The sequence below is a fragment of the Trichosurus vulpecula genome, chromosome 7 (assembly GCF_011100635.1).
Source record: "Trichosurus vulpecula isolate mTriVul1 chromosome 7, mTriVul1.pri, whole genome shotgun sequence".
Taxonomy (NCBI): Eukaryota; Metazoa; Chordata; class Mammalia; order Diprotodontia; family Phalangeridae; genus Trichosurus; species Trichosurus vulpecula.
Genome location: NC_050579.1, coordinates 124,734,538 through 124,758,548, shown reverse-complemented (window position 1 = coordinate 124,758,548; position 24,011 = coordinate 124,734,538). Strand labels below are relative to the sequence as shown.

The following is a 24,011-nucleotide window of genomic DNA, read 5'->3' as shown; positions in this document are numbered from 1 at the left end:
GAAGGTCTTTCCTAGGCTCTGCTTGCTCCCCTCTCCCATTCCCCCTACCCTTCTCTGTGAGATTACTTCCATCTATTCTATATGCATTTTATATGTGTCCAGTTATTTATATATCATTCCTGCATTAGAATGGGAGCTACCCGATGACGACAGTATATTTGCTTCTCTTGGTATGACCAGTGCTTAGCAAAGTTCATGACATATAGTAAATGCTTAATACTTGGTGACTGAATAACTATATTAACAGCATTAAAATACTATCTTAATGACTATAATCAGACTTTAAAAAATAAAGCAAAATTTTAGGCTCTCTGTTGCCAATGGTGAGGAGACAAGATGGAAGTGAGGAAGCTATAACTTATTACAACCAAGGCATGATGATGGGGAAGCAGTATAAAGATGTTGTAACAGAAATGTATTAAGAGGGGAAAAAAGGGCTGGTCACATGGGAGATTCTGTAGCTTCCACTGTTATTTTTGTAATATGAAGGCGATATGAGAAAGCCACTCCAAAATATTCTGAGCAGACCCTCTATTACAAGAAGACATTGAAGGCAGCCACTGCTGCACTGTAATCTGTATTACTGGAAGGATTCTCAGATTAGCAAGATCACAAATCCATTTAAGCATTGTAGAGTTTTGGTTATTTCCTCATAATTAAAAAAAAATACTTCAGGAAACTGTCTTTTAATACAGCTAAAGGTAAAGCTTTAAACCACACTCAGACTTTTGCAATTACTGTAGATAACTACCTAGTATGCCACATTTCTCAGTTAATGCCTTTTCCAGTTCTAAAAAAGGTATGATTAAATGATTCAAAAAGCTTTCTTACTCTGGAAAATAAATTTAATCACTTCTTAATTTTAGCTTCTGAGGATATAATTGATTTATAATTCTATCAAATCCCCAAAACAAAATAACTTACATGATCTGGGAGTTTCAGGCCTTTTACGGTTACATATAATGTTGAGGGATAACGAATCCTTGGACATTTTGACCACCATTCAAAAACCTCAACAACATTTGACTGTGATCTAATCCTAGGAGGTAGGCAGTATAGTTGAAGACGGAGTTTCCCATTGATATTCAAAACTCCATTGGCTCCGACAAGCTAAAAATAAAATTAACAAAGCATAAGAATAATATCAGGAACTCATTCTCAAAATACCATTTTGACTGATTCAGATGCCCCACTTGTAAGTACTAAGCTGAAAGGAAGGAAATGATTTGACTCAATGGGTTAAACAAAGTAATAGGTGAATTTTAAAGTACCTTAAATAAAATCTTTGTATTTCAAGTACCTCATTAATATATCTATACTTCACACAATAGACTCTTCATAAACATCTGATTGCATTTTCTGGAAAAGATTTTCTTGGCATATAATTACACAGGATTATTGGGAAAAGTGCATGGTTAAATAGAACAAATTTTGCTTTTGCCATAGTACATTCTCAATAAAGTTCTTACTTTGAAATGTCCTAGAATTTTACATTTATTTCATTTGAACAGAAACGTGACAATTTGTGACTACTACTGTTTGTTCTTATAAATCTTTACTAAAAATGAGATTATGCTGAAGAGTAATTCACAAAATCACTGGCCACAAAAAGAGTCATTAAAGCAAAAATCAATGTCCTTGTACTTTTTATTCACTCTACATTTAGAAATAAACCCACCATCCTGAGAGAGACACAGACCAAACACACTGCTTTGCTCAACAAATTTTAGGTTTTTCAGCATCCTTAAAGAGTGTAATATATCACCTTTTTATTCCTTTTCATGGAATTAAAATAAAAGTAACTCTATAAAGTTCCTGATTTTAGCATGGACTGTTGGTTAAATACTGGTCTATTTCTTTGAAGCTAGTAAATTCTCACTATTACATGCTAATTGGAGACAGTCTTGTTTGAATTAGCTAAAGGAGGCAATTAGAGATTATTTCTTAAAAAAAAGGATTTTTACTTTCAGGAATACTCAATAAGAAGAACCAAGCTGGACTAAATATTGCCTACTGAAATTGTTTTAAAAACCAAACAATAATGACTTGTAATTAGCATATCATTTGGTTTGCATATAAAAGAGTACATTTGTCCATTTTATCCTTGGGTTTACAATACAATTTTATTTCCTCTTATTTACCTGGTCAGGATTTAGAGCAAACTGCCAGTCAAGAAGACAGTTATAACCTTGGTTTTGCTTATGGTTCAGACAGCTAAGATTCTTATGGGTATGACTAACTGAATAAACAGAATAAAAGACTTCCATTCAAATATGTTTTTGCAAAGTTAAAAAGTCAGTAAAATAACAAAACATAACCATTAAGGAATACTGTATTTTAAATGATTATATTTAGAGGCAGTGTTTTATAATAGAAAGAGTGCTTGTTGTTGTTTTTGGTCACCCTTTGTTTTTGAAGGCCAATGACATCATGAAGCTGATGTTATAATGTGTATGTGAATTGGATTTAAGCTGCACAAAGTCATCGGCCTCATACTCTCTTCCAGAGTCATCAAAGTCCAGTGGCAAGACAAAAATCAAGACAACTGGCAATAGCCCAGGATGCAGTGGGTGGCCTTGGCATCTCTGATGTCTGACCAAGCTCTAAGTTCTCCACAGCGTCTGCTTCGGCCACCTTCATGGCTATTGGAACAAATTGTTTTCATCTGCGCATTACTTACCTTGTAATCAGGAGAAATGAGCTTTAATGCTGGCCTTACCACTATCTAGCTATATGACTTCGAGAAAGCCTTTGCCTTCTCTGAGTTTGTTTTTTCATGTGCAAAGTGAAGGGTTAAGTTCAATGATTCTATGAAGTACAAATATGTAGAGTTATGCATACATATCTGTGATGAATTCAGAGCTGTTCCAAGTCACAGGTAAATCAAATACTCTTCTTTGTAGGCTCAAGTAGTGGAAAACTTAAGATCACCTTGGATCTTTATATATTTAGTCAAAAGCCCTTCTAGGGCATATGCACTGTTCTGGTGTTTCAGGGCAGCTTGCCAGTCAACCCCGTTTTTTTCTTTCTTCTACATAATAACTTGTGTTTAGATAGTACTTTATAGTTTACAAACCACTCTCTTCATAACAACACTGTGAAATGAGTTCTGCAAATTCTATTATTCCCATTTTGCAGAAGGGAAAATGGGCTGAGAGGAATGAAATGAGTGGCCCAAGGTCACAAAATCACCAGGTATGAAAGCCAGGATCAAGGCAGAGCTTCTGGTCTGGGAGGTACCCTTGGTTTTATGGAGCCAGAAAAGCTAGGTTAGAACCCCAAAGAGGGAAATCAGAACCACTGTTCCAAAGGGCCAAACTTAGGCAGTTGACTAAAGAGAAAGAGGTCAAGAGAATTTCAGGATGCCTTCTAGACTGGTCACCCTGTTCACAGGCCTTAGGGTAGATACTCAGTCCAGAACAATTTTTGTTTGTCTGGGGCTTCCTCTGTGTTGTATCTCTCAGGAACATGAGCATGATAAACAGGTAATGTATGCAAAAGAGGAGGGTAAACTTAATAAGGCATTTGATAAAAATTTAAATCCTATAGATATATTAATAGAATAAAAAGTATCTCAGAAATGGTGACAAGAGGAATGTGTATCTGGAAAAGAAGCTTTTTAGTTAATCTATGTTTAACCTTTGGTTTTATTATTTTTAATTTTAATATCCATTATTTAAATTATATATCATAATTTATATATAACATTATATAGGTATTATATTACATATTATTATACATTATTACATATAATAATTATAAATTAATATTTATTATTGTTCACTAGTTTTATTACATGGGTTGCAGAGTAAAGGCAAATAAAACGAAGTGAATGGTCGGGTGGTAAAGGATAACGAGTAGATATCAAAGGTACTCCACTCATTCAGTCAAGCAAGCATGTATTTATTAAGCTCCTCCTATGGGCACTGTGCTAGGAGCAGGGCATAGGAACACAATGAATTAATTAAACAGTCCCTCTTAGCAAGGAGTTTATATTCTAATAGGAGAAACAACAATGACATGTAGTTTATGTAATTTATATAAGAATAAAGAAAATAAATGCAAAGTAGTCAAATATAAGCATAAATACAATCACAACTTGAATACCAGGTAGTTTGAGACGGAGAGCACTAGGAGTTCAGAGGATCTCAGCAAAGGCTTTATGCGATACAGGGTACTTGAGTAGGCCTTAAAGGAGGAGAAATAGTGAGGGCCTGAGCTAAGGTAGCAGATGAGAGAATAGAGAGAAGTGGTTGAATTTGACAGATATTATCGATGTAGAAGTGGAAAGATTTATCAGTATCTGGATATGTGGTATGAAGCATTGAGGATAACAGCAAAGTTAATATCCTTGGAGAACAGAGCTGGTATGTTATGTGGGAGGAACAGAGTGAAGGCCAGTTTGACTGGATTGAGAGGATCGGAGGGAGAGTAATGTATCTTCCTAATGTCAGGGGAAAGTGAAAGGGCTCCAGTATCCTTTAGAGCAAATTTATGGGAAGGAATGGACAAGAGCCACACAGGACAGGCAGGTTTGGATGGATTGAAATCTGTACCATTGGGGGAACAACTAGAGAGATAAAGCTGTTTCAGTGGATAGAGTGCTGGGCCCAAAGTAAGGAAGACTAGTTTTCCTGAATTCAAATCCAGCCTCAGACACTTACTGTGTATCCCTGGGTAAGTCATTTAACCATGTTTGCCTCAGTTTCCTCATCTGTTAAATAAGCTGGAGAAGGAAATGGCAAACTACTCCAGTACCTTTGCCAAAAAAGCCCCAAATGGAACCACAAAGAGTAAGACAAAACTGAACAAAAGCCAAGAAATTAATTTACACTTGGACATTATATTTCCTTCTAAGCACTATATCCACTAAAGTCTTATTCCAACACATTAACTGTGACACAGTTATTTTCAAAGGCTATATGAGCACAAAACAAAGTCTTGCAGGTCCTAATAAGCTGAAAAGCTTTTTCTTGACTTTGAATTGCCATCTAGTAACCATTTTAATATGAAAAGGCTTATCACCAGAAGATGGCTACCAGGGGATAATGTTTTTGGTTACATTAAGGCATGATTTGTAATCAGCATAGATAGAGTTAGTACTCACACTAATGAAATCATGGATCTTCTGAATTATCCAAGCATAGTCAGTATAGCAGTAAATTAACCTCAAACCAAGTCACTGCCACTCTCACAAATTCTAAATGAATTAAAAAATTTTTAAAAAAGATAAATCTTAAAGTCATAAATTATAGGTTGAACAACTGGGGATGATTTCTGCCACCACCTCAATTCAACATTCAAAGGCCTTAGAAGCCTTTTCATTGGATAACTAGATGGACTAACAATAAAAATACAAAATTAATAATCCACAAATATAAAAATGTTACAAAATATGCTAACAACATTCCTTAAGTGCAATTTATAACACAGCCTTATACCCTAAAGAAACTTTTGTGGCAATGCCCAGAAGTGCCACAAGATGGCAATATTATGGCATGGAAAAAAGACTTTCATTGCTCTAAACAAAATGCAACCTCCCTAACTTCACAACAGAAAAAATAAGGGAACAGTTTCGGTGCTGGTTTTGTCACAGCTGTATCACAAGAGATACACCTACTGCTGACTAATGCTAATTCCTCTAGCTGTATCTTTGATCCCATTACTGCACAACTCACCGACTGACCATCAATCAATCAATTAGCATGGATATATTGAACACTTTTTATGTGTCAAGCAATGTCCTAAGTGTTGGGGATACGAACAAAAAAATGCCTACAGTCAAGAGACTTGCAATCTAAAGGGGAAGGGTTAATACATACATATATTGTCACCTAAAAGATATGTACAGAGAGATAAGATTTAGAGCACTAAGACACAGCAATAGATGTACGGATAAAAGATCAGATAAAAGAATTCCAGAGTTCTTGAACATGGATCAATTGTAGGTGATGACAAGATCAAGAGTGTGACCAAATGTATATCTGAGGTGAAGGGAAAGACCAAGACATGGGAAATGACCAGATTAAGAAGCTGTGGATAGAGTATTTGAGGAAACATCAGTATGCATGTTGAAGACAGCTGGTGAGGGTGGGATTTGCAGTAGAGAGGAAGGCTAAACAAGGTTACTTAGTGATGATGGTAGAAGGAGAATCTGGAAATGGCAACGGGAAGCAAGGAGCACTCCAAACAGCAGTGGAAAAGGTGGTCAGGAATGTAGCCATCCAGAGGTAATCTAGGCTCAGTGCATGCCACAAGATGGAAGGAGTGAAAGATGGTGAGGTATAAATGAGAGAGTTAGTTAATTATTGAGCAAGAGGAGGCGCTTCCCCAAGATGGAACAGTGAGTCAAAACAGAACAGTATGACTCTCTCACAACAGCTTTAGCAAGAATGAAAAAGGAGCACAGGGTTGAAAAATGACCACGACTTCCAAAGAGAAAGTATAGTAAGTGCATTTGGCCAGCTCAGATCTGTACAGAGACAGCCAAAAGCCTGTAGATACTAGGGAAGGGGTCCAGACAGAAAAGACCGGCCTGAAAACATAGTTTGTGGAAGCCTTCCAACTCAGAGGCTAGTACCAAGCCAGGGAAACCTAGAGCCCAAAACTACAGTCAGGAAGGCAGGAGGCCAGTCTGCAGTCTAGCTAAGGATGCCTTAAACCTGCAGCTGTATTGCCCTGACGTCTAACTAGGCCCAAACTGAGAGGGCAATGACCAGTGTGCTCTCTGGTTCAGACTATCCCACACTACCTCATACCCAAGTTACCTAGCATACTCCATCACTGAACAGTGTTGGTCAGCCACTCCTGAGGTACTTAAAGTATCCAGAGTCAAAATAATACAGATCAGGACCAAAGAAGGCCCACAATTCATTCGAAAAGTGCTCAAAGCCTAGCCCCAACACAAAGTCTCAATTTAGTAAGTAGAAAAATGAGTGAGCACAAGAAAACACCAATAATAAAGAAATAGTATGAAGCCAAGGATTCTTAAGACACAGACCCAGAAAAAGAAATAATTTCATGTTCAAATCTATAAACAAAGTCTCAAACAAAGTCACAGATTTGCCACAAGGTCTACTGGAATTCCTGAAAGAAATGAAGCTGGAGGGATTTTTTAAAAATAATCAAATATATGAAAAGAAAGCTCTAGACAAAAGGATTAGAAAGGAAACGAGAGATCCAAAGGGGGGAAAATGGAAAAAGAATAAACATCTTAGTAGAGTAACTACAAAAACTTATATAACATATTGCTTGAAAAATCAAACAGACAAGGCAGAAGTTGGTGATTATGTAATCAAGAAAAATTGAAACAAAATCAAATGATTACCATAAAATCAGAAAAAGTAAGGTCATCTCCTATCAAAAACAACTGACTTAGAAAAGTGGTCAAGGAGATATAATCTAAGAATCAGTGCACTAACTAAAAAACTTAACCATACAAAAGTCTAGATACTGTATTTCAAAACCTGAATGGAACCTTCCTATCTATTATTACTTGACTATCTTATTAGGACCTGAGGACAAAGTGATACACAAGGAACCCATCAGTCATTTAGTGAAAAAAACAAACCCTCAAAATTAAAGTGCCCAGGAACTCCAGAGCCAAAATCCAAAGCTTCCAGGTCAAAGAAAAAAATAATTCAAGCAGCCAGAAAGAAAGGTTAAGTATTAAGAGCCAAAGGGTAGCCAGGTGGCACAGTAGGTAGAATGGTGGGCCTGGAGTCAGGAAGACTCATGTTTGTGAGTTCAAATCTAGCCTCAGGCATGTATTAGCTGTGTGACTCTGGGCAAGACACTTAACTCTGTTTGCCTCAGTTTACTCACTTGTAAAATGAGCTGGAGAAGGTAATGGCAAACAACTACAGTATCTTCACCAAGAAAATCCCAAATGGGATTAGACACAATTGAAATGACTGCACAACATGTTATATGTAGGTCCTTTTTTCCTTTCTTTGATTTCTTTGGGATATAGACTTAGTAGCAGTATTGCTGAGTCAAAGGGAATACACAGTTTTATAGCCTTTTTGGCATAGTTCTAAATTGTTCCCTGGAATGGTTGGAACAGTTTATAACTCCTCTAATAGCACAAAAGTGACCCTATTTTTTTCATATCCCCTCCAGTATTTGTCTTTTTCCTTTCTGTCATGTTAGCCAATCTGATAGGTATGAGGTGGTACCTCAGAGTTATTTTAATTTGCATTTTTTTAATCAATAGTGAGTTAGAACATTTTTTATGTGACTTGATAGCTTGGATTTCTTCTTCTGAAAACTGCTTGTTCATATACTTTGAATATTTATTAACTGAGTGATGCCCATATTTTTATAAATTGTGCTCAGTTCTTTATATGGTTGAGAAACGAAGCACTTATCAGAGAAATGATATAGAATTGTTTTCCCACTTTTCCTGCTTCCTTCTCACTTTGGCTGCTTTGGTTTTGTTTGTGCAAAACCTTTTTAATTTAACATAATCAAAATCATCCATTTTCATTTCCATGATCCTCTTTATCTCATTTGGCCATAAACTCTTCTGTTATCTATGAGACATACATTTTTACATGCTCCCCTAATTTACTTAAGACATCACCCTTTATTTCTTTTTTGGGGGGGGGGCAGGGCAATTGGGGTTAAGTGACTTGCCCAAGGTCACACAGCTAGTAAGTGTGTCAAGTGTCTGAGGCCGTATTTGAACTCAGATCCTCCTGACTCCAGGGCCGGTGCTCTACTCACTGCACCACCTAGCTGCCCCAACCACCCTTTATTTCTAAATCATGTATCTAGGCTAATCCCTACCCTAGTGTCACAGACCTCTCCTGACCTCCTAAGTTTCACTGGGCTGGAAAAATGTCCCACCCTGACCTTTAGCTGGCTGTGCTCCTCCAGAGCTCGATTTAGGACATGACTTTAAAGTTGTTTAAAGGGGAATGGGAGAACTCAGCTGTAGTGTTTTTACTATTCTCCCATCTTGGCTCTGCCCCTGGAAGTCTCTCCAATGAACTTTAGTATGAAATAAGACTGGAAAAATGGCTTAAAGACCCACTATAATGGACTCTGGATTCTAGGTTTACAAGTCTGCATTTTATCCAAGAAGCAAAGGAAACAACTGAAGGGTTTTCTAAAGCAAACAAAATGACACAGTCAGGCCTAGATTTCAGAAGATTATTTCGGCAGTTATGTGGAAGATAAGGATTAGAGGAAAGATAGTGTAACTGGGGGCACTAAGCCTTGAGGTTAGAGAAAACACTGGCTAGATGTGAGGGAAAAGGAGGAGTTTATGTAAATTTCTGTATCTCTATCTATCTATCTAATCTCTTAGGCAGGCTCAAAGACTAGGAACACCAAGACTGGGAAAACAACTGTGCTCAAAAAAGAAAGAGGAAAATTTGCATGACAAGTGAATTTAGGGTGTAAGGCAATGAGTTCCATGTCAGACATGCTGAATTTAAGATTCTGAGGGGAAATCAAGGAATATAGGTCAAGCAGGAAGAAGACTGAGGCTGAGCATACAGATATGTGTGTGAATTGAACCCACAGGAATTTATAAGCTCACCAAGGGAAAGTATAAATCTAAAAAAATAAACCAGCTCAGACCCCTAAAGAATAGCTCCGCTAAGAGAGTGAGAGGTAGTTGATAATTGAGCATAGGAGACCAAGGAAGCGCAATCAGACAGAGAGTGGACCAGGAGAAAGTGTTATCAAGAAAGCTAAGGAAAGTTAAGGAAGCAGGCCCAGGCCTATGACCCCTATTACTAGTTTTACTGTATTACATTCAAATCTTCTCTAACTTCTCTCCCAATCCTATATGAGCACTCATAATTAAAAACAGATGACTTTCAAAGCTTAGACTTAGGAGAAGATGGAGGCAGATGACGGCATAGGAGAGAGAGAGAGACAGAGCGAGAGAGAGAGAGAGAGGGAGACAGAGAGAGAGAGAGAGAGAGGAGAGAGAGAGAGAGAACTGGGCCTGGTGTCAGAAAGAACTGAGTTCAAATTTAGCCTCAGACACTTTCCTGCGGTATGACCCTGGTAGATAGCTTCATGGAACATGAAGGAAGATCCTAAATATTTAGAACATTTAAAAGTTACCTTGAGAAATGCCCATGCAATTTTGCGAAAACCCCTTTCCTGGACTTGACCCTCGGAGTTGGCCTTGGCTTCATCCATGCTTAAGAAATCAAGAATCTGTAAATATTTAGTTCAAAAACACATTAATTCTTAGTGAGCGATGACTGATCTAAACGTTAATATTTTCTAAGTTGAAACAGAAATCCTAATGTTGCTGTATTTAAAAAATATATATCAGATATCAACTTAAAATGACATCTAAATAGTTTCAATTTAGCAAAAACATATATTATCCTATTTGCATTGCACTTCAGTCAATCTAACAACAAATAATTTATTTTTTAACATAGATTTCTGCATCTCTTATTTTCTTTTTGTGAAGCTTTTAATTCCCCATGCATAAAAAGGAAATCTTAGTAATCAGTATGACTCTACAAATAAAATTAATTTACCTCTAGGTACATATTGGGGCTGATAAACCAAGGCTTACTAATCAATTTCTGAACACAGACAGGTGCATGCGCACGCAAGCACGCACATACACACAAACACACACAAACCCACTTGTGAAAAAGGATATTACGGTCATCATTTATTTTTGTTGGGGGAAGAAAATCCAATGTAGAGGCCATTTCAGTTAGATGGCAGTAAGGCTATATGAACGCAGATGTACAAAATCTTGAGTGGATCTGTCTGACAAAATATACAATCCTTGAGGTAAAGGCTGTTTTACTTTCATCTTTATCCACAGCATAGTACCTGGCACATAGCTGCTACTTAATAAATGCTTGTTGACTGGTTGCTAATAGAGAAAGAGTCAAGTTATGGAGTTTGGTAGTCCTCTAGAAATTTTTGTTGCTGTTCAGTCATTTCAGTCACGTCTAACTCTTTGTAAACCCATTTGGGATTATCTTGGCAGAGATACTGTACTAGTTTGCCATTTCCTTTTCCAGCTCACTTTACAGATGAGGAAACTGAGGCAAACAGGGTTAAGTGACTTGCTCAGGGTCGCACAGTTAAAAAATGTCTGAGAACAGATTTGAACTCAGGAAGATGAGTCTTCCTAACTCTAGGCCTGTATTGGTAATTAAGGTGGGACTTTTTTTTTTTATACTGTTTTCTCTTTTAGAAATGCTAAAGTAATCAAATGCCTTTGCTGAAGCCTTACTAGGTGCAAAGCCCCAGGCCCACACCCTTTTGCTAACTAGATGCTAAACCCCAGGCTCATGCCCCTTTGCTGACTGGGTGTGAATCCTTTGAGCTCTGAACAGAGTATAAAAGCTCAAAGGTTGGCATTCTGCTGGGGCTCTCAGCCACTGGAAGAGTGGTGCGGGACTCCGGGCAGCCGCTCTAAGAGCCTCCCGGCTTGTGAACCCAGATGTTGATGCTTTCCTGGTAACTATGAATTGTGATTTGGTCTGTTTCTAATGTATGTTTGTAATTTGTTTGTATTTGCTCTGAAGTTCAGGTTGCTGGTTTTTCCTCCTGAACTAAGTGAATGATATTTGTATGCTGGATTAAAGTAAGGTTGTTAACCCCTTAACATTGCTTTCCTTAGTAAAGCATATCAAAAGAACCTGTGTTGGCAGTGTTCTTGTTGTTGGGCTTGTGCTGGTCTTCTACGCCCACAACTGCTGCTAGCCAAATCGTTGCAACAAGGCCCTGCACTCTATCCACTGTTAACACCTTGCTAGAAATAGAAAAGAAACACCTTTCTAGAAATAGAAATAACTGTCCCTTCCAGTCTTATGACTTGATTTTTACTTTTGTGTGCCCAAGGTTTAGTGAAGAAGAGAGAGAAGAAATCACTATTGTACTACTAGGAAAAAAACATAAAACTGAGACCTAAGTGAGGAAAGCAACAACTGGACAGATAACTCAGAAACTATGCCAAGCAGACTGTTTTTAAAAAGATGATAATCTACCAAAAAAATCTCCACTAATAAAAAAACAAACAGCAATTAAAATCCAAATCTGCAATCTCATCTTCAAGAATTTCCACACAAACAATCTGGCTGGACAAGAGGATAGGAGGAGATATACTTTAACAAAAGTGAGTGTAAAATGAGTAGAATTATTGATCATCTTTATAAAGCTATATTAAGAAAAATTCATAGTTTGGTTTGTTGAGTCTTCTTACCATTGTATTGAGAAATTTGTTCTACAACAGTTGAGTTTCACATTTTTCTAAAATCAGACAAACCAGTTAAATATCTTTTATTACTATGTTCTGAGATCCATATAAATACTTTTCATTTGAGTCAAGAAAAGCCATGAATCTGATACAAACAACTTGTACTTGAACATTAACTCCATTTAAAAAATTAAGGTGAGCACTTTAAATTTTGCAAACTGTCAGGATACACAAAAAAGGCCTTGCCTTAAGGTTTAAAAAGTGACTTAAAATCATTTTTCTGAGTAAAAAATAAAATAGGTATCATCTGAACTTAATGAAAATATTATTTAATTGACTTTTAAAAACTATCTTCTGTTGACTAAATAAAAATTTCTGTTCCAATAAGCTTTATTTTTTTTTTAAAATCCTGAATTGTTTCTCTCCACAATTATGGATATTTTGTCTGCTAATCTGTATAAAATAGAGGCCATTTGAAAAATGGGTCATTTTTCAAATCTAGACAATTTTATAGATATATATGTCTAAGATCTAGAATCAAAATGTAGTCTTTAGTAATGTAAAACTGAGATGCAATTATAATTATTTGTAGTCTAACTCCATAAATCATCTTTTCTAAAGTTAAAATGAATTAAAAATAGAATAACCTAACATATTCAATGGAAAACTAATTATTACCTTAAGATGAAAATTATAAATCTTTTATTATATTTATATTTGACTTCCACAAATCCTAAAATAAAGTGCTTACAGAATGCCAATATAACAGTAGACTATAAACTCCCTGAGGGGAGGGATTGCTTTTTCCTTTGTCTGTCTTTCTAATTCCAACACGCAGCATAGTGTCTTACACAGAAAGAGAGAAATAGGAACCAGACCTATGATTTCATTGGCATGGGGAAGTTTCAGATGAGAAAACTCCTACAAGTGTACGTCAACACCTTTTTTGCAGCTCAGACCATTAGAGAGTCACTTAAAGCTCAAGAGCTTAACTGACTTAACCACAGTCACAAGTCAGTAAGTGACTTGAAAACCAGTCTTCCTGGCTCCAAGACCATCATTCTCTCCACTACACGATACAGTTACTTTTCTTATACATAGTAGACATTTAATAATGTTCCACTGAATTGAGGGGAGTATCAAGAGATTAATCGGGTCTAGTCCAAGAAAAATGAAAACTTAAGTCACTTAGTCCGTAAATGGTCCATTTGCTTTTGGAAGTCTCTAGAGACAGACACTAATGCTATCTGGCACACACAGGTTCCATATGAGGCTGGGCATGTCACAACTCTCAGAGTGTCAGTCCCTCCTCTATAAAAATATGGTGTTGGGATAGACAGCCCTTCCGACTTTAATTCTATATGTCTATGAAAGGATAGAGCTCTAGATCTGTAATCAGAAAGACAGGTTCAAATGCTGCGGCTAATATAAGCTGTATGATATGAGATCCTCTGAGCCTCAGTTGCCTCATCTGCAACATGGGCCTCATATGGTAACTGTGAGACTCAAGTGAGATGATGTAAGTAAAGCACTTTGCAAACCTTAAAGTACTACATAATTGTTAGCTATTAATAGCAATAGTATTATAATGAACATTTACTCTCTTATCATCTTTGGAAAGATGATTATATTATCTATAAAATTAAGGGGTCAGATTAGGTGGCCTCTGAGGACCCCTTCAGCTCTAGGTCTATGAACCTATGATCTGTCAGGGATTAGCTATGGGCTCTCAGGAATGTTGCCTTACTGGGTAGTGGACATTCCCAATTATCCTGACTTGCTAGCCACGGACCATTTAGGTCAGTTGGCTAAATGTTTAAAAGAAAGACTCTTCCACTGTCATTGTCAGCCTCGGAAATATGGCACAGACTATTAAGAGGATTGTGTGGAAACAAACAGCTCTTAACAAACTGGTAGGTCACTGAGTAAGTAACTCCCTTACTGTAAGTTCCCTCATGAGAAAAATAAGGGGATTACATTCAATGAATATCTTACATTCACTTCTAGTTCTAGGAAGAGGAGGCAAGGAGAGAAAGCTCCCTGCACATGGAAGGTGATGGGAGACAGCATCATCTGTGAGGGCAGCAATCAGAGCAGTGTAACTGGATCACAGAGTGCAGAGAGAGGTGCAAGGTGTAGAAGCCAGGAGGCAAATTTGGACTCAATATAGGGAAGAATTTTCTAATAATTAAAACTGAAAATGGGATAGGTTACTTCCTAAAAGTAGTGAGTTCTCTATCACTATGTTCACTATCATCCATGCACAAAATAGATGACTACGTGTCAGTGATGGTGCCAAAGTGACCTGGAGTATGTAATCTCTAAGGTCCCTTTCAGTTCTATGACTCTAAATTAAACAGAAACCATTAACTGCCATCAGGTCAGTTTCCTCTTCTCCCTTGAATACATAACGCTCTCATCCCACCCATCCCTCAATAAAGAATATCCTTCCTGTTCTTCTATAAATTCTACCTATCCATATAGGCCCATCTCAAAGACTACCTTCCCCACGGAACTTTTCCTACTTGCTTCAATTTACAGTGATCTCAACCATCTTTGAACTCCTTGTATACATATAGCCTAACCATACCACCTAACAGTTCATGACTGTCTTGCAATTATTGATCTTGAATTAGTCTTTGTATATATCATTAGACTTTAAATACCCTCATGACAAAAATCATATTACAATTCTCAGAATCTCAGAGTTGGAAGGAGCCTCAGGTATACTTTAGTTCACCCCATACCTGAAGGAGAATCTCCTTTACCGCATATAAGACAAGTGGTCAACCAGCCTTTGCCGGAAAACCTCCAACGAGTAGAAACAACCTTCCTCCCAGGTAGCCTGTTCCACTCTTGGAGAGTTCTGTTAGGAAGTTTTGCCTGACGTGAAGCCTAAATTTGTCACTCTGAAATTTCCAACCACGTCTTACGCTCCTTGTATTCTACGACAACCACTCCCCATCCAAAAGCACCTAACACAGTGTTGAATAAATAGGTGCACAATAAGTAGTTATTGACATAATTATTAAATATTGATTTCAGAGATGTCATTGCTGACAAAATCTTAAACTATTGTGTTTAAATGTTCTCACATTTAAGGCGAGAAATTACTATATATCAAATACAATTTATCAGTAATAAGGCATATATTAAATTGTCAAAATAAAATGAAAATCTATTATATTTAACATACCTCAAAAAACAGAATGACTTTAGGGCTTTCTTCAGATTCTTGGAGGAAATAACTAAATCGCTCATTAAATACAATTTGTTCTTCCCACTCTGGAAGTCTTGACTTAAAATGCTTGAAATCATAAGGCTGAGTCATAATAGGAAGGACATTCTCTACTCTCTCTTGTTCATAAAAAGATGAAACAGCTCGGTTGCTATATTAAAAAAGGAAAACATTAATATAAAACAATACAAGTGGAGAAAGGAAAGAAGGAAGGAAGGAAAGAAAGAAGGAAGAAGGGAGGGGGACAGGAAAGAGGGACAATAATATAAAGCAGGGCATAATGCTATCAAGAGGTAAGAAGTCATAGAGATATCAAGGGAAGAACTATTTTGGTTCCCAATAATAAAAGCTAAAAAGTAACTCCTCTACAGCTATATGGGAGAAAATGTTAAAACCAAAAACATTAGAACTAAGTTCTCCTGACCCCCAGGATTGAAACTTCTGCCTTCTTAGATTTTGATAAAGTATACTGCCTGACATAGAACATTAGATGGTAAGCTCTTTGAAGGTAGGGTCTATGTCTTATCACATTTCCCTCAAAGTACCTAACTCAGTTACTCATGTACAACAGGCCGGCAATAAATATTTATTTAATAAATGAACAAATTAATTAATGGTATAGTGGTCTTATATGCTAATCGTTAACATATTTGTTTTCTTTTTCCACATATCTTTTTATTCAGAAGAGAAATCTTTGGGAATTTCTTTTTAAAATTCTTCCAAATATTCAGGTAATTTTATTTTTTGGTGCTGCCATTTACATTTAAAGTTTGGAAAGCAGCTTGCAATTTTAGGAGCAAGAATGTCCAAGGTTAAACAAGCCAAAGGGTACACTAACATAAGACCCATGCTATGAATCTAACACTGTGACCTTTTAAAAGACAGCCATTTTTGACCCCAATGGGTGGGCAATTGGGAAAATACAATTACCTGTGTTCTTTCTTGACATACAACCCAGTATTCTGATCAACCACATGGATTTTTACCATTGGGTGAGAAATCATAAAATCTGTTCTAAGTCGATCAGTTCGATGAACAAAAACTCCCAAAACAAGGGCATCATCAAACCCACTGTTGGGCTGACTTGAAACTTCTGGGCTTGTTACTTCTTGGACATTATCAATACCACTTTCTTCATTGTTTTCAGAAACTACAAGCAATGGAAAAACACAGTTACAATCAAACGTCAAATATCTGAGGTTCACTACGGGTCCTAAAGCCCCTGCTTCACTGACCTAATACACACAGGTCTACAGGTACCAAGCCCTATTTCAAGAATTACTACAGAGCAGATCCCATATTATGAGATTGCTCCAGTATTTCTGAGAAAGCCTTTTTGGACAAGGTCTAAGACAGGACCATGTTATACTGAATTCTGTAATATGGTAGGTTCTAGTATAAAAACTCAATGCATAAACACTACCAAATACTCTATGTACATTTTAATATATATCTACATGTTTTCATATACGTCGACATTTAATTTCGTTTTTGTTTGCAGTATCTTCACAATACCCTACATGAGTTTATGGAATTATTTTTACAAGTACGCTAACTGGTAAAAATTAGAAATGTTAGAGTATCAACAATTTTGCAGTTACCATTACTTGTGGGAATCTATCCCACAGGTAAATACAAATTCCATTTTCTAATCTGTTACCCAAGGTAAAGTAAAGAAAAGCTGAATAGCATGTATGGGTTGACATTACTAGTGAAATATTATAATATTCTTATATAAAAGTAGGGGTGAGGAAATGTTTTTTTTTAAATCAAGAAACACCAGGGGAAAGAAAAGGAAACTATACTAAAAAGGAACTTAGGTTTTCTTTTCTTAGAAAAGCATAAAATATTTAAATCTCCTGTATTAAAAATGAGGGGAAAAAAGGAACACAATTTTATTAGGCACTTCAGCATCAGATTGTGTAAAAAGTATTGGATTTTGAATTAGAACATTTGGGTTTAAATCCAAATCCTGACACTAGCTGCCCATGTGACCTGGGATAGGCTATCTAACAAATGAGGGAGCTGGATCCCATGGCCTAAAATTTTCCAGAGGAATTAATCAGAAGAAATGTAGGAATCTCTAAAGTATGAAATTCTGAAAACAAAATTAGAAACAATTTTGAGGAAAAGTAAAAAGACGACTAGAAAAAGGTAGACATCAACTGAGTTCCTTCGGCTTCTCATCAACCACCTCAGATTTTTCAAAGACCTCAGAAGGCTCAGAGGACTTAGAGACCCATCTGAAGATGTGAGTGGCAAGGCATGTTCCTGAATTCTCAGTAAAACTTATGCGCTTAACATAAGATATGAAGGAACCATACATAGTGAAAGAAGATTCCAGGGTGGAGCTGTTTATCTTGGCCTTGTATTTGAGTAGTAAATCAGGACAAACTGTTTCTCCAGCCAAAACAGGTAAACTCTAAAGTTTCCCTCTCTGTAGTACGTGGAAGGGGCTCACAATAAAACAAAAATGTTTTTTCTAGCAACAGGCTAGTGACACCTGGGGAGCACAGCAGACAGTATGGTCAGAGGAAGCCATGATGGCGACACACAATCCACACCATCCACTGGGAACTGTAGGGAACAAAAGGAACTACATGTTGAATTAGGATAGATAACTTATATGACTAAGTGACTAAGGTTACAAAGATCCTTAGGGAAGGGTTGTGCTTTCTTGAGTATCAGTTTCCATGAGCTCTGTTACCAGTTCCTTTTTGACCTGGATTTTTTTTTCCTTTTAGCTGGGTGACTTTGAGGTAAGTTAGTGATAACTCAATAAACAGCTAAGGTGCTTAATGAAGCACTTAACTTGGAGACAGGAAAACATGAGTTGGAATTCTTACTCAGATACTACCTGTGTGAACCTGGGCAAATCACTTAATCTCTTTTAAATTCAGTTTACTAATTTTTAAAATGGGGACAATAATAGAACCTACCTCACAGAGCTGCTGTGAGGCTCAAATCCAATGAGATAACATAGGTAAAACACTTTGCTAACCTTAAAGTGCTATATAAGTGTTACCAACTATTACCATCACTACTAATTAACTGAATAATCAGTGTTACACAATGAGTATCCTAGATTTTCTGAGTGAAGAGACTCAGAAGCAAAACAAATCCCCCAAAGTAAACACTGCTCCTCCCTGTCATACGAGACCCTCTGTTATATTTTAAGTCCTACTTAATTCATGGGTATAACTGAAAGAGGCCACATAGGTTTCTGGAGGAGTCAGCCAACAAGTGTTTATTAAGCTCCTGCTGCACGTGAGGCTCACTGGCCTACATTTTGCACACTGCATTCACTCTATCTTCCCACTTTTTTTTATTATTGGAGCATTTGCCCTTCTGCACTCTTGTAGCCGGCAATCTCTGCTGTCCACAGTTTTTAAAACATCCCTGAAAAGAGCCCAGTAATCTCAGCTAGTTCTTTTAGTCACCAGTGGTCCTGGTGATCAGATCATCAAGGACAAATGGTGCTCTCTTACATTCTCATTGCTATTTTTGACTTCAACTCCATAAGAAATATTTTTGTTTTGGCCTTTATGAACCAAAAATGGTCATCCTCTTTGGCAGAGACAACAGAAGCAAGATAAGCCATCTCAACTCCTGGCCTCCTGGCCTTCCCCCAGAACAGCACGTCTAGACCTCCTTTGATCCTCTTTTTTTCTACAATTCTGTGATTCTAAATAAGAACTATCTAAAGGGACAGGAGCCACCTATCCCGGAAAAGAGATCTTGGAGGAACTTGGCAGATATCTTCAAGTTTTATAAGATTGCCATGTGGAAGGAAGATGAGCATGTTACTTTAGCACATATCTAGGGGCAATAAGGAGAAATTACAGAGATTTTAGGTTTAAGGAAAAAACTTCCAACAATCTTGTCAAAAAATAGAACACACTGCCTCAAGATATAATGGATTCCCCTTTATCCTAAGTTTTGAAGCATAAGCCATTGACAATGTTGGAGAAGAGATTCATGGTCAGGCATTTACTAGATGGTTTCTGATGATTCATGCAACTCAGTTTCTGTGACTAGATGCTCACTAAGATCTTTTTCAGCACTAAATCCTATAATCTTAGTGACAAACAAAAACCACTGTGCTCCTTTGCTATAGTCACCTTTGGCGGAAGGAAGAAAAAAAATGAGGTCGGTAATAAAATTAGGGAAAGCTAAAATTAAGATGAAAAGGGAAGAAAAAAAGCAGGAAAGGGAATGGGAAACAGGGATTCAGAGAAATACAAAGAGGGAAGGAAGAGTGCAACCTTTCATCCTCCTCAACTCCTTACTCTCACTCACCTCATTCGCTTCACTCACATAGAATCTGTTGCTGAATGTTATTGTTTCCAACTTCATATCTTCTCTTGCATAAATCCACTTATCTCTTTCTCTTCCATCATGCAGCTATGACCCTAGTTAAGGCCCTCATCACCTCTTGCCTACAGCATCATCACAACGGCCTTGTCTCTAGTCTCTAGTCTTTCCAATCTATCTTCCAAAGTGATTTTACTAAAGAGTAAATCTAAACCTGTCACTCTTCTGCTTAATAAACTCTAACGGTTCTCTGTGACTTCCCAGATTATATCAAGTCCTCTGCTTGGCATTTAACACTCTTCATAACCTGCCCCTTTCCTACCTGCCCAGTCTTCTCAGACTTTACTCCCCTCTATGCATTCTATGGCCTAGTGAAACTAGCCTACTGACTATTCTCCCCTCACAACACTCCATCTCCATTTCTACTTCATTGCAATGGCTATCCCCATGACTATAATTCTCTCCCTCCCCACCTCTACCTCCTGGTATCACTAAGATTTGGCTCAAAAGCCACCTTCTGGAGGAAGCTTTCCCAATCCCTCTATTTATACTTTCCCTCTTTTTAAAATGTCTCTTCAAAATATCATTTTATTTATATATTATCTTTCCCACTGGTATCTAAACTCCTTAAGAACAGAGGTAGCTTTTGTGTTTTTGCCTTTCTCTGGATCCCCAGTGCTTTGCACAGCGCCTGAGGTACAAAATGTAATGGCAAGCAGGGTGGGACTTTTCCCTGTTTTTTCTTTTGCAGTGCTCCTCAGCACTAAGGCAATCAAGTGCCTTTGAGTTTTGCCTTTATTTCAATCAAGAGTCTTTGATTGAATCAAGAGTCTTTGATGACTTGCTTGAGTCACAAGAATACCTAAGTCACATAAATTTGAGTCGCGTGGTTGTGATGCCCTCTGACCCTGAAGAAGTGTATATATACTTGGAGGTTAGCATTTTACTTTGGGGGCTCACTTATTGCAAGTGTATCTGTGACTTGGCCAGACAAGACTCTGGGTTGAAGTTAAGGTCCCCCTGCCCCCCAGTTTGAAAACCTAGATATTGGTGCTTCTCTCTCTTGTAACTATGTATGTATTGTCTTGGTCAGACAGTAAGAAGCCTGTCTGTTGATTGGTATTATTTGCTCTGTTTATATACTTTCCGGTTGTATTTTTTTCTGAAGTTCAGGTGCTGACTTTTCCCCTTGAACTAAGTGAATGATACATGTATGTTTAATTAAAGTAAGATGGCAAACCCCTTAAAGTTGCTTTCCCTAGAAAAGAAGATCAAAGAACCTGTGCTAGCAGCCTTCCTATGTGCTGGTGTTATTGGCCTTACACCTCCACAGCAGCTGCAAGCAGCTTTGTTGTTACAAAAAGTAAGTACTTAATAATCAGGACTTGATTGACTGGTTGAAAACAACACAAATTAATTGAAAGAAGTATAATCATAAAGACTAAGCTTGATCCCAAAGAAAAGATGAAAAGATGCACCTTCCTCACTCCTGTGTAGAGTTGAGAGACTGTATGTGTGGAACACTACATATACTATCAGATCTGTCTGATGTATTTATTTGCTGACCTGACATTTTCCCCCTCCTTATTTTAATCTTTGTTGCAGGGGAAGGGGTGTATTTGTAAAATGAAAGTGATGTATAAATAAAATATATTAAAATTTTTTTAAGAGATTCTAGTGTCAGGGAGAAGCTGGAAATCATGAAAAGAACTTGACAATTTCCCAAAGTAGGAAGAGATCCATTCACAGAGTACAAGTCAAGGATTTCCTCTTGATGGTGAAGACCTCTCGGTGTTCAAGGTTGTCAATGATATTTTCTTGGCTGCATCAAACTCAGAATATTGCAGAGACGTGTGCGTAACATCAACAATTACATTAAAGAATTTGCTCTAACCAAGTGGATAAAGAAAGCCCATTGTTTGTACTATGCTATGTAGATGAAGGGACAACCTATAGAGCTTGACTGTCAGTATGTGTATGTACATGTGTACCAACAAAGAAATAGATAGGTAGATAGGCAAACTGATAATCTTGGACAGATTGTGCAAATGATAATGAGCTGGGACTAGAACTGAATAAAGGGAGGAAAGTGGGCCAGAACGGATTGGAAAAATTTGAAAGGCTATACTAAATACAAAACACATACGTCACAGGCTTTAAGCTGAAGGGAGCTTTACGAAGTCATCTGATTACACTCCCCCTCATTTTATAAACTGAAACTCAAAACTAAGACATAGAGCTAGGATCCAAACTGAAGTCTTTTGCCTCCAAATCCAGTGATCTTTCCTTTGTATATGTCCATTTTATGTCCATTTTAAAATTATCTTTTAGTGACTTGATTTCTTTTAAGAAGACAAGAGGTTTTGGGAAGGAAATATGTATAGATATATGTATATATCTATACATATATATGTATATATAAAAAATTGAATACAGATGACAAACCTGCTTTAGTTTTCTTTTTTGTCTTTCTCGGTTGTTCCACATTTTCCTCGACAGTTTGATCTTCTACCTTTATTTCATTCCTCTGATTAAAATCTGAAGTTAGCATATCTTCAGATGATTTCTTCTTTTTGGTATTTTCTTCACCTACATTATGCTGCAGCTCAGAGATGGATGCCACACTGAAAAGTAACCATATATATTGTCAAATAACGTAGAATAAAATATTTTGTTATGCACGGCTTGGGGAAGGATAAACCTTAAATAATATTGCCTTTGTTTTGGAATTCTTTTATATTTTGGTGCAGTGGAAGTTTTGGCAGGTCCTACCTAGTTGCAAAGTCGTCAAGTATGGGACTGACGATGTCTATCACGAGAGCACCACCCTTGCTGAGTTTGGAAAGATACATATTCAGGTTGGCCACAAGGCAATACATTTTTCAAACACAGAAATCCTTAGTAATTGCATACTGATTTGTAGAAGGGTTGTGACCATTGTTGGTGGGTGGAGTACTATACAGACAAAATCACAGATCTTTGTGGTTTTAAGTACAAGCTATTTATATTTTTAATCTTATATAGCACTTCAGTTTAGAGGTGACTAGCAGATATAAAAATTATTTTATTATATTCTGATTAAAGTTTATTCTTATCTGAGTCAACTCATTTATGTAATCAAAGTATCCAGTGTAAAGGTATAGAGACCTTATTTGCCTATCTCAAACTCTGCAATGTCTGATTAATAGATTAATCATAATTATAAATTTTTGAACTATATAATCAGTAATACATAGTATGTATAACCACATAACTATATAATGTTAATGACATACAAGAAACATTAATTTTAAAGTATCATTTTTAATAAAAATAGTTTTAAAATAAAAGCCTAAAGTGATCCCTGATTACTTTTGCTAAGCAGAATAATCGTAGGAGGAAAATAATTGATTTCTTGTAAAGCTTCACAAAGTGGGACTCAGAAAGTTTCAAAAGTCTACATGAAATAAGATAAAATTTAAAATTAATATTTGATTATAAATTTAAGAAGTTAAGATGCTTCTAAAGAAACTTATAATAAGTGAAAAATCTTTTCGAAATAATCAGCTTTGCAGAAGCAGAGACAAAAAGTAAAGGTGAAGTTCCTTCTCGGCTATTAGTTTGCAAAATAAGTCTCAACTAGAGATCACTTCATTTTCCGTTCATTCAAAATAATCAGATTTACATAGGTTAGAAGTTTTTGCTTCTACTTCAAGAATCCATCATTTCTCCAGGCTGGGAACTTTCTTCCACCTATACAGATCACAATTACTCAATTTGGTAAACAAGTAAGTTGCTATAGCTGAAAATATTCAAAACCAAGTCTTGTGATGAGTCTCTCTAAATTCCAAGCTGGTACTTGGGCAATGGATATATATGACATTGCTGAGCCTGTACTTAAAACCATTTCCAGTTTATATGACCTACCAGAACTTATGTAGAGTGACACAGACTTCAAGAATTTGAACTATGAACCCAAGGTTACCTGCATGCTACAATGGATGGGTTAGCTCTGCTACATCATGAGCTTCTCTGGGTTGCATTTTCTTTGAAAAAAATGAATTCTGCTCTAAGGAGAAGGAGCTTGATAACATGAAGAATATTTCTACCACAGGTGTAAGAGCCATCACCTGAACTCTAGTATAGAAAAATAAGGCAAAACTTTGAAGTGCTCCAACCCCTCCCCTCAATCCACTCTGGGGTACTTAGGGTGCCCAACACATGGCCAGAAGGAAATATGGTGGCTCAAAGAACATTTCTCTTTCTCTAGAACTTTGGAGAGAG

The 24,011-nt window shown here is 36.9% G+C and overlaps 1 protein-coding gene across 1 annotated transcript in view; it reads right to left on the bottom strand.

Moving 5' to 3' along the window:
- The window catches only part of AHI1 (Abelson helper integration site 1), a 241,425-nt gene that overhangs the window by 205,375 nt on the left and 12,039 nt on the right, over window positions 1-24,011 (bottom strand). The window contains exons 4-8 of the mRNA XM_036765884.1: window positions 22,194-22,372; window positions 16,365-16,584; window positions 15,393-15,585; window positions 10,084-10,179; window positions 925-1,110 (exon numbers count right to left, since the gene is read on the bottom strand). Coding sequence (XP_036621779.1) covers window positions 925-1,110; window positions 10,084-10,179; window positions 15,393-15,585; window positions 16,365-16,584; window positions 22,194-22,372 — 874 coding nt within the window. The remainder of the gene's footprint in view (window positions 1-924; window positions 1,111-10,083; window positions 10,180-15,392; window positions 15,586-16,364; window positions 16,585-22,193; window positions 22,373-24,011) is intronic.